Source organism: Glycine max, chromosome 8, assembly GCF_000004515.6.
Source record: "Glycine max cultivar Williams 82 chromosome 8, Glycine_max_v4.0, whole genome shotgun sequence".
Lineage (NCBI taxonomy): Eukaryota > Viridiplantae > Streptophyta > Magnoliopsida > Fabales > Fabaceae > Glycine > Glycine max.
In genome coordinates this window covers 22,504,743-22,516,456 of record NC_038244.2, presented here as the reverse complement: position 1 = coordinate 22,516,456, position 11,714 = coordinate 22,504,743, and the positions used below count along the sequence as shown (strand labels likewise).

General features: G+C 28.0%; 1 protein-coding gene across 1 annotated transcript; it reads left to right on the top strand.

Annotated features, from left to right (window-relative positions):
- The first annotated feature begins 7,410 nt into the window (after positions 1-7,410).
- On the top strand, positions 7,411-11,091 carry LOC100795222 (amino acid transporter AVT6A). The gene is made up of 6 exons (XM_003531846.4): positions 7,411-7,753; positions 7,883-8,361; positions 8,503-8,655; positions 9,235-9,438; positions 9,596-10,061; positions 10,596-11,091. The coding sequence occupies exons 2-6, from the start codon at positions 7,923-7,925 to the stop codon at positions 10,732-10,734; spliced, it is 1,401 nt and encodes a 466-aa protein (XP_003531894.1). The 5' UTR covers positions 7,411-7,753; positions 7,883-7,922; the 3' UTR covers positions 10,735-11,091.
- Positions 11,092-11,714: the final 623 nt, after the last annotated feature.

Genomic DNA, 11,714 nt, shown 5'->3' with positions numbered 1-11,714 from the left:
ACACTTAGTGATTTTATATGTATTTTTAACATAAAAAATAATTAAAGAAAGTAATATCAGCAGCTATATTTTTAAGGTTCATGAAAAAAATAAAAACAGTTATATATATTAAAGGGTAATTTAATAATAAAAAATGTGTAGACTTAAAATATTAATTATCTTTAATAATAGTCATAGGTTATATTTGATGAAACTAGTTGAAAGTTGAAATCTAAAAACTAAAAACTGAAAAATTAGTTTATTAAATTATAAATATTTGATAAAATTAGATGTTAAAATACCTCAAAAATATAAAATATAATAAAATTATGATTTATTTAAAAATAAAATAAAATAAAATAAAATAAATATATATATATATATAAAAAGTATAAATTAACATTTTAAAAATATTACTTTAAGTAATATTTAAAAAAACAAAAATTATTAAAAAAATTATTTACTAAATAACTAAATCAACTTTTTCTACTAATAAAAAAATTAAAAACTAACTAAAATTTGTTATCCAACCTAACCATAGATTACACCATTAGGGTTTGTCTCGTGTCAACAAAAGATAATTCGCCAAACAATATGTACAATTTCAAGTTATCAATACAGACCAATTCCAATTAGACATTTGTTAATCTAATAACTTTTTTTTAAGGAAATCAAGTAGCTGTTATGATTAAGTAAAATATTTTTAAAATATACTACAAGTGTCATATTTTCAATGCTCGATCTAACGGGTGCAAGTGCAACGTGCCACTACCAAATTATAGATTTCCTTGATTTATGTCTTAATTAAAGAATCAATGATAAAATTATTAAAAAATCACGTTATAAGTATAGTAAAAATATCATAAAGTATATTAATATTTTTTAATTGATATTCTAAATACACTAGTTATTGTCTTACATTGTCCAGTATATTACATATAATAAATTATCGTTATTCGCGAGCAAAGAAAGTTGCTTTTGGGCGAAAAGAATGCATGAACATGAGTTTGATTATGAAACGTGGAACGTTCTTCTCCATTAATTTTTTTCGTTGATATTTAGTACCAAATATACTTTTTTTATTCAGCTTAGAGTTTTTTTTTATTATTATTCAGATATACCAAATAAACTGTGTATTAAAAAATGGTGTAATTATTATTATTGTTGACAAAGATTATAAATAAAAGGAATGAATATTAAACGGACCTACAAAATTGACTACTCTCGAATATGTACCAGTTATGATAAAAGTAGGAAGAGTTGCGACGCCTTTGTATACCATTTTCTCCAATATTTAATTAAAAAAATTGCAATTGTAGTTTTTAATAAATAAGAATTAAATACAAGAGATTTACAATAATCCTGCATCATTCTATATAACCAACTGAATTAGACTCCTTAATAAAAATTACATTTGTATTAAAAAAATAAAACAAATGTATTAATATTTCTTCGACATGGATCTAACTTCTTCTTTTTTCTACTTATTCTAAGAAATTCTCAAAAATAGTGTTTGTCTCTAAATGCCTAGTATCATGTCAACACAGAAGACAATAATTCTTCCAACAATTACAAACGGTCCAATCTCTAGCGTGACCGAAGCACTAATTTGAATTAAGTAAACATTTACGAGTAATCGAGCAAAATAAAAGTAAATATAGTACTATAATGCATTTACAATGTCTAATTAAAGTACTTTAAAAATATGTTTATGTTAACTTCTTGTCGTAATGAGTACATTTATGACCTACATCACAAATTATATTGATTGATGTGTTGATACTCAAATACTTAGGAGAAATAAATGGTTTCAAAAAATGTTGTTTCATAAATAAATAAAAAATATTGGACTGTGAATATCCTTATTAATTAACGTTGTTATTTGAATTTATTAGATCAATTAGTCGGCATAATCAACTGTTTTGAAAAGATAAAAAATTTAAAACAATTTATTAAAAAATTATACATAATTATCCTGTGAAAAACTCTCAAATGACGAAGAACTTGTTAAACTGCAAACTCAAACATTATTTGTGGTCCTGCTAGATCGGAATTGCATATGAAAGATATTTTATAATTTAAATTTACCTAAGACGTCAAACTTCAAAATGATTTTCTAGTAAATATATCTTTAATGTTAATTATTGAATTCTTACTCAGCACACTGACATATGTCATTTCTAAATTATTATAGCGCCCTCCAATAACAGTCATTGTTTTTGTTAACCAGAAAAATTAGCCATAACAAAATGATTTGCTAAAACAGTGATACCAAAATATTTTATCATAAACTTGTGGTTGCAAATGCAAGGACTTAAAATATATGTTCATTAATTATTTTTAATTCGAAAGAACTTCCGTATCAAGTTTGTTTGTTTCCATTAAATAGAGAAGGATTCCATTACTTTAAAACAAATAGAAGTATATTTTAGAGAATAATAATAATTATTCTTATGAATTGGAAAAAATAATAATTAAGAGTGTAACAAAATACACACATACAAATAAATTATTATTATTATTATATTTTAGTTTTAAAATATACTCTTGAAATTTACAAGAGCCCTGTTTATTAATGAGATACTGAGAAATAAGAATAATAAGATGAACTATTACTCCATCAATATTGGTAAACACGAACAAAATAAAAGTATTAAAGGTGGTTTTTGGATGTGAACGAAGGGAAGAATTAGCAACTTATATTTAACAATATGCATAAAACACTATTTTCATTACTTCAACCAGGCATTATTTTTACTAAATTTCAGACTAACTTAATAAATAAAATACTGTGCTTAAGGGAAATAGTTATTTTTGCTAGAATACAAATGTGTTGATAAGTATTATGTTTGTGTGGAGAGTGAAGAGGTTAGAAAGACCGAAACGTTCACTGCATTGGTCGGTCATGTGGACCCATGACGACAGGTGTGGGACATTAGCTTAGCCCGTTGCGTTACAAAAAGTCATTTATGAAAGGGCCAATTCAGATGTTGATGGTTATGCTCCAAAATTCATTATCACACGTCACTGTTAATTACAGTAACTTTTTTTCTTTATTTCTTTGTCTCTTTCTTTAGAATTAAACTATTTGCCGCGACTCACACACACTTTCTCTCACTTGCTCAAAATATTTTGCAAGGATTCAGAAACTTCCAAATTCAAGTGACCATTTATTTGTCGCATCACTTAAAAGTGCTGTAGCTGTATACAGGTGAATTTACGGTAATTGGTTTCAAAATCAATTTCATTAGATATATTTATTTATGCTCTTATTGATTCTTCAATAGTTTGATATTGTTTTGTGGGAAGAAATTAATCACAAGAATTAATTTTTCAAATATTTTTCTTGATAATAATAAAATTATTATTTATTTTTAAAATTAATTTAAGTGTAGTATTTATTTAGGGTACGCTGAAAGTACATAGATGTCTTTTGCAGACACGTATGTATATAAATGTCAAGCTTGTCGGTGATGGGATCCAACTTTCGCCACAATACTTATCTTTATTATATTTTGGACAGGGACAGAAAATGGATGCTATGCCCTTTTGCTAAACGTAATTTTAAATAATAATAATAATAATATAAAAAGTTACATATTACATTTTATATAAATCGTATTCCAATAAACTTGTTTCCAAATTTTAAGAGAAACTTACTTAAGGGATTTAGAGCATTATTTCGATGATAATCTTTATATGAGTTATTTAATTTTTTTTCTTATTGAAACATGTGACATGGCATTATTTATATAAACAATCGTTATTTAATAAATTTATATTATAAATAAAATATTTTTCAAACATAATAACTCATAAAATTAAGTTAATTAATTATTTGAGCCATTTTAACATCAGAATAAATTTCATACAAAATATTTAAATTTATGCAAAATTAAAAGACCCTAAAAAAATATGATAAACAATTCATTAAAACAATTGTTGTAAATGCTATTGGAAAAATTATAGAGAAATTAACTCGTCATTCAATCAATAACTTATAAGAGAGGAGTATGACAATAGCTATTATTTTCAACTAAAATCTTATCTAAAAAAACAAACTAGAATCTCAATTTTTTTATTAAGGAAAAAAAAAGGCCCTTATCATCTAAACTTTAATTACAATTTATACTATTTTTCACACACATATATCAGAATTCATATTGAAAATCATCATAAAAACATATTAATGGCACTTTTTAATAAAATAATTCTATTTTAAAGCTGTTAGCCAGTGATAGCAGTTAACATTTGCCTATATCATATACATTTAAACAAATAATCTGGGATTATCTTATGTTGCTCATGTTATAAGTGGGTATCATTTATTTTTATTTTTAATAGTGGGTGCCACTGATTGCTTTTTGGATACCAACCATTTTTGTAGTGAGAACAAAACTTCACGAGTTGCACCAGTCACCTCCGTGATGATGTTTTTGAAGAATTAAGAATCTATTTAAGAAACGTAACTGTTTCAATTATCATTTTATACAAGTTATTGGACTTGTCAATATTATAGCAAATTATTTTTCCTACATAAGATTATTGATTTGCGACTTGGACTGAGGACCAGAAAATATCTGTACTTTGTTCTCTTTTATATATACACGTTTGGCCACTTGCCTTTATTTTGTTCTGCACAAGTTGGCAAATCGAATCATTTTCTATTTTGAAATCCTATAATATATATATATATATATATATATATATATATATATGACAACTGAATCAACCTAGTAAGCTGAACCTCGAATCCCACGTGGTGTCATCGCAATCCCACGACCCTTCCTTTTTTAGTTTTTCTGTGTTGGAAATAAATCTGAAAAATATAAATAGGAATTTCATTTCCAGCTTGCATAAATTGGTAAACACCTAAATTCCAAACTTTCACCATCTTTCTTAGAAATAGATCATTTTAGGGGAAGGAGAAATCAAGTTTTTTACTTGTAAAATAAAACTTATATGCATTTTTAATTTGAATAAATAAATATTTAAAACTTTTATTATTTTATTTTGTTTATAAAAATTAAATAACTTTTTAATCTTGATAAATTAGTTAATTACAGTAAATTTTATAATAAAGACAGGAAGGGGTGGTGTTTTTGGTGTATAATGAATTATTCTTTTCCTGCATTACACATTCTTTCTTCTCATTTTATACTTGTTTTGAGTTTGCAAAGAGAAGTAGGGGTTGGGGAACCGACTTCTCTTTGGTCCCGGCTTTTTTTTAAAATTAAAACAAAAATCTATTTATTTAATTATTATTTTTAAAAAAATAATTCCCTTGTTGTTTTAAATATTATTTTCACATTAAAAAAATAAATAAAATTTTTAATGTTATTATTTTATTTTTTAAATAATGAAAATATTTTTTTGTTTAATTATTTATTAACACTTTTATAAAAAAAAAAAGATAAAGTGATTAAAAAACAGATAGATTGATTAAAAATACAAATATATATAGTTATCATATCTTAATTGTATTAGATGAAGAAATTAAATAAGATAAAATAGAGAGACAAAAAATAGATTGATTAAAAACACAATCAATATATAATTTTTTTCTAATAGTTGGATTACTTGTTTGTTAAAAATAACTAAAAATTTTTATTAGATAAAAATGCTTATAGTTGGACTCTATGACCACTTTTAACATGTCTCCATTATATTTCAATTTTATTATTTGATATTTGATTACTTTTTTTTAATATTTTACATGATCTCATCGAAAGAACAATTATCTGATCACGTGTGATTTATAAATTTTATGAGGAGAAATTCCTAGAAACACAACTTACTTGATTACATCCTTGAGTTTTTAATCAATCTATTTTTTTAATTACTTTGTCTTTTTATTTATTTATTTTAAGACTATTAATTAATTATTTTAAAACTGTTAATAAATAAGTAAATAAAAATTATTCTCATTATTTAAAAAATAAAATAAAAATATTAAAATTTTATTTATTTTTTAAATGTGAAAAAAATATTTAGAAAAACAAGTGAATTAAATTTTAAAAAAAGAATTTAATAAACAAACTCAAAACGAGGGTAGTTTAGGAAATATTTTTGATGTATGTGTATTTTGAAAAAAAAATGAAGAGAGAGAAAGTGTGGTGTAGGAAAAAAAACCAATTCCTTAAGAAAAATAATTAAATTAGTTGATCACATTAAATCTGTGAATTAATTGTATTATTATTTTAAAATCATACTTTTCTTAACTTTTTATTTACTCAATTGTTTATTATTAATGTTTATAGAAAAAATAATTAAATAAGAGTATATAAAAAATAATTAATGTATTTAAAAATAGAAAATAATTTTATAAAGAAAGACAAATATTTTATTTTAAAAAAATATTATTAAGAACGGAGAGAATATTTGATATTGAAATTTGAAATAGTGAAACGAACATATAGTCCAAACTGTTAAACTTGTATGCATCAAACGTGTCAGCAGCTTGCTTTCCCCACACCATTATTATTTCAAGTTGCATACATAATTCGGTCAGTTGGCAATTTGGCATGCTTTACCAATATTAATATCAATTAGTGTTTATAATCTTATTACAGGACTCCCTTAGTATCTAAATATAAGTAAAAAAATATATATTTTAGAATTAAATACTATAAAAAAATTTCCACTGACTGTATTTCTTTTGTTATATATAAATAGTAAAAATATAACATTTTTTGTCTTATTTAGAAACATAAGCCTGTTTTATTTGCTAAAAAAAATTATCCCTAATTAAATGTGATGTCTATTAATAATTATTCATTTTTTTATGAAAATTGATATATTTATTAAACTATCAACAAAATTAAGTATGTATATTGATTGAATGAATTTAAAGAAGGGTCTCGTGTCTTAGAACATTGACTAATAAACTAAAAAAAAATATTTTAGTGTAAAAATCATAAAAAAACACACAAAAAAAAGATTATGAATAATATAATTTTTTAGTTACCCAATAAAAAAATTTACTTTAAATTCTTTAAATAGTCTAAGAGTACCGATTAATATTTACATTTCTAATATATCAATATCTTAAACTATTTAATGTATGATTGGTCTACGAATGAAATTAAAATTTACAACGAAATAACCAATCTAATTATTTTTATTGATCTCAATTAATTAGGTAACTATTATAAGAAAATAGTAATAATATTATTTTTAAAGTTCTATTCAATTAATTGTTATTTTAGTTCCAATACTTTTTTATTTTTTTATTAAATTCTAATGAAGGATAATTTTAAAAAAAATTAAAAATAAGTAGTACAATTGAATAGCATTAATCAAATTTCTTAATCAATATAAAATTAATTATTTTTATTTCTATATTATGTTAATATTATTTTAATCATAATATGATTGCGTGTATTTTTCTGTCTTTGATTCGTCTATAAGATGAAGCCTATTAACCACCAACCTCTAATTGGTTTTCCAAATTGGTTTGTTTGGGGTCCTGTGGCTGCACATATCCAACCTTAACTTCGGCCGTCGAATCTTTCTGGTCATTGGTTGTTTTTAATTCTTTCAAAAATTCAAACACAACCCAAAATCTCTTGGGAATTGCTAGATTCACTGCTTCTCCTAGCAGCAGATTTTGGGTTCTTCTGACCCAATTATTCATTTTCCCCAACTTGGTCTTGTTGAATTTTTATTGGGGTTGTAAATTCCTTGTTGTTGAGTTTGAAAGTTATTTCCTTTTTCCCCTTCTGGATTCAAGTCCCAAGTATTTGCTTAAATTGGGGTATTTTTTTTATATCAGGTATTTAATTGAGATTACCTGAACTAATAATTGCTAAAAAAGTTTGCATCTTTGCTTCAATTTTATAACTGGGTATGTTTTTGTTTTTTGTTGTTGTTGTTGATGTTGATGTTGTGTTTTTGTTTTCAGAATTGTTGCTTTGAGGTTTTCCAAGGCTTGAAATCTGAAAATGACGATTGGTAGTCTAGCACCTAAGGCAGAGAAGAAGAAATCAAGGAAGAACAAGACTGTTGTTGTTAATGAGAATGCACCCTTGTTGCCAAAAAGTCATGTTCAGGAGAGTGATGCTGGTTTTGATGATTTCAATGGAGCTTCATTTTCTGGGGCTGTTTTTAACTTATCCACCACAATTATTGGTGCTGGTATCATGGCCTTGCCTGCAACCTTGAAACAGTTGGGAATGATACCTGGTCTTCTTGCCATCATCATCATGGCTTTGTTGACAGAGAAGTCAATTGAGCTTTTGATTCGGTTTACCCGGGCTGGGAAGTCTGCTTCTTATGCTGGTCTCATGGGGGATTCCTTTGGGAATTATGGAAAAGCTCTGGTGCAGATATGTGTTATAATCAATAACATCGGTGTTCTGATTGTTTACATGATTATAATTGGTATGACCTTTATTATTGAGTTTAGTAGTACTTCAATTAATTTGGGTCGATGTTTATTGTTATCATAGGTTTAGGTTTCAACCATCAACCCCTAGAAGCAAGATCTGTATTTGATTTAGTTTTGTGTTGTTCATCTTGCAGGTGATGTGCTCTCTGGAACATCTTCAAGTGGAGATCATCACTATGGTATCCTTGAAGGATGGTTTGGTGTGCAATGGTGGACAGGCCGGACATTTGTTGTACTTTTTACTACACTTGCCATATTTGTACCTCTTGCGAGCTTTAAGCGAATTGGTGAGTCTTATTCATTTAATTGAAATAACAAAAAAAATGGTTAGTTGTGTGATTGTGTCATTTAGTGTTGGGAAGATGATTGAGATCACTCGGATACATGCTTAGAACTTATGGACCATGGTGCATAAGTTCTAGTTTTGACTACCCCTGGTTGCATAATTGATGACAAGGGATTGCTACAAGGATTGTTGTCACGCAACTACTCATCTCAGTATTTGTAGGAAGTGTTAAAGCTAATTTAAAATACCATTAAAGCTTAAGATGGTAATCATGGTATTGGGTAGAATTTTACCAATAATTGCTTGTAAAAAAGAATTTTGGAAACATTTATGTTGTTTGCTGCCTTATATTCTATATCATCAGTTTGAACCCTGATGACTTGACTTGGTGGACATATATGGTTATTCTGTTTTGAACCCTGATTGATCTTTAGTTTCAGTTGCAACATATTAAATTCCTTAAGCAGTAAATTTTGAATGTTCAATTCATGTGATGGGGGGAAGTCTTATGTCGATCTATTTAGCTTCATCTTTTACAATGAATGCATGGAGGATTTACTTGCCTGCTCCGTGGTTGCAGATTCATTGAGATTCACGTCCGCCCTTTCAGTCGCACTTGCAGTTGTTTTTCTAGTCATTGCCGTGGGAATTGCTGTTGTCAAGATATTTAGTGGAGGCATTGTGATGCCCAGACTCTTCCCTGTCACGACTGATGTGGCATCATTCTTCAGACTATTCACTGTAGTTCCTGTGTTTGTGACTGCGTATATCTGCCACTACAATGGTATGCAAGTTATTCAACCTTTGTGCCAAGCTTACTTTTTCTCTTGCTATACTTGTTTTCATGTTTTTGTATGCTAGTTTTTTATTTCTTCGAAAGTCAGATGGTTGCGTTATGTGAATTTAGAAGTACTGATAGTTGTGCACTTTTTCTTCTGCAGTTCACAGCATAGACAATGAACTTGAGGACTCCTCACAGATGCAAGGGGTTGTACAAACCGCCCTTGTTCTATGCTCTTCAGTGTATGTAATGATAAGCTTCTTTGGGTTCCTCCTATTTGGCGAAGGAACTCTTGATGATGTACTGGCCAATTTCGATACCGATCTTGGAATTCCTTTCGGTTCTGTGCTCAATGATGCTGTTCGTATAAGCTATGCTGCGCACCTGATGCTTGTATTTCCAGTTGTCTTCTTTCCGTTGCGTCTTAACATAGATGGTCTCCTCTTCTCAAAATCAAGGCCTCTGGTTCTGGATAACGTCAGATTTGCATCACTCACTGTTGCCCTTATTGGTGTTATCTTCCTGGGAGCAAATTTCATACCTAGCATTTGGGATGCCTTCCAGTTTACTGGAGCAACTGCCGCAGTCTGTATAGGATTCATTTTTCCAGCTGCCATCACTCTTAAGTGAGTTTGATCACTGTTTTTTATTCTTCCAGGATTCTGATGATTGTTGGATCCCTGACATAGTTAACTGAAAATGCACTTATGTCCTGTTTGGATAAACTTTTTCTATAAACACTTATTTATAAGAGAAGAAATCAAGAAGGTAAAATGAATTACACTTCTCCCATTAGTTAAAATCAACTTATGTACTTCAACTTTTAGAGAAGTTAGACGAGGAGACTTCTATAAAAGTTAAATGTATAAGTTGATTTTAACTCATGAAAGAAACTCAACTCCTTTTACTTTCTTCTCTTTTTTATTTATTATTATAAATGTTTATAGAGAAATTTATCCAAACAAGGCCTTACTTGTAGAATGTATAGTACCATACAAAGAAATTACGTGGACTTGTTAAAGCATAACAAAAGAATAGGGAAAATAATCTTTGAAATTTGAGATGATTATTTTCCACTTAAGCAGTTGTGCTGTATATTACAATTGTTGTTGTGTTTATGCTTTTGGCGATACCTAATTAATGTATTTTCAACCATGCAGGGACCGCTACAACATTGCTACTAAATCAGACAAGATTTTGTCTGTCATTATGATAGTCCTTGCAGTCTTCTCAAACGTTGTGGCTATATACAGTGATGCATATGCCTTGATCAAGCAGAACAAAACTTCACGCGAATGATGGCCATGATTTTAGATGAGAGGAACTGAATTGACAGGGTTATTGGTCAATTAGAAAATCGGGGTTTTCTGAGAGGATCTGATGGGTTGATTTGAATAAACAGAGAAGCTACCCTGTGTACAAATGTGCTTCAGAAGTGTTGAGGCCAGCAACATGCGTTCAGCCTCCTTTGTAATTTTTTGCCATTCTGTTGTTATAGTTAAAGTTTTTATTGAATATTACTCTCTTTCCCTGATTTATTCTTCCCCAAATGTAATAATAGAAACCTTTGTTGGCATTTGTATGTATTTATTGTATTGGAGAAGGAATGAATTACTTAAAGAATGATATATAGTTCAAGAATTGGACGAGAGAAAATTGTAGCTTTCATCTATTCTCCCTCCCCTTCTCTTTTTTCTTGTTCTATTTGTTAAAGAAATTGAATTGCAGATTTGAAAATTACTTCGTATTCTCATTTTCGCTGAAAGCAGTATTTTTTTCAAATTGAATATTGTGGCAACTAACATGATTGTGACTATCGCTTGGAAATCTTGTTAGTAACTCATTTTGCACAACAGTTGTGTTTTGTTAATAATATTTATTGTTATTATTTCTCTAAAAAGCATAGAACACTAAAATTGAGCAAGGCAAAAATAATAACTCCTCAAATGATTCATCTAGTCACACTGGCACGACATCTGTGATTGCATTTATAGAAAGAGCAGAACACTTTCAAGGACATCAAGAACAAGAGGAAGATGGCAGCAAGGAATGTCAGAAATTTCCATGAAGCAAATACATAAAGCTTCATGAATTTCCTAACTTTGATATTCATCCTACCATTATAATGCTGGTTAACATCTTCAATGACTTTATCCAAGAATGGCACCCTTGTCAATTTAATGGACTTGCTCATCCTGTTCCACAAGTTAGCCACCTCTTTATCACTCTTCAAACGGTTCAAAATAACCCCTTTTTCTCTAAGAATCTTAGCATCCTCC

What these genes read in the sequence shown, in the direction of transcription:
- LOC100795222 (XM_003531846.4), top strand. Translation starts at nt 7,923, where the DNA reads ATGACGATTGGTAGTCTAGCACCTAAGGCAGAGAAGAAGAAATCAAGG. An exon ending in TGCGAGCTTTAAGCGAATTG is followed by an intron (nt 8,656 to 9,234) that starts GTGAGTCTTATT and finishes CCGTGGTTGCAG; the next exon opens with ATTCATTGAGATTCACGTCC. An exon ending in CCAGCTGCCATCACTCTTAA is followed by an intron (nt 10,062 to 10,595) that starts GTGAGTTTGATC and finishes TCAACCATGCAG; the next exon opens with GGACCGCTACAACATTGCTA.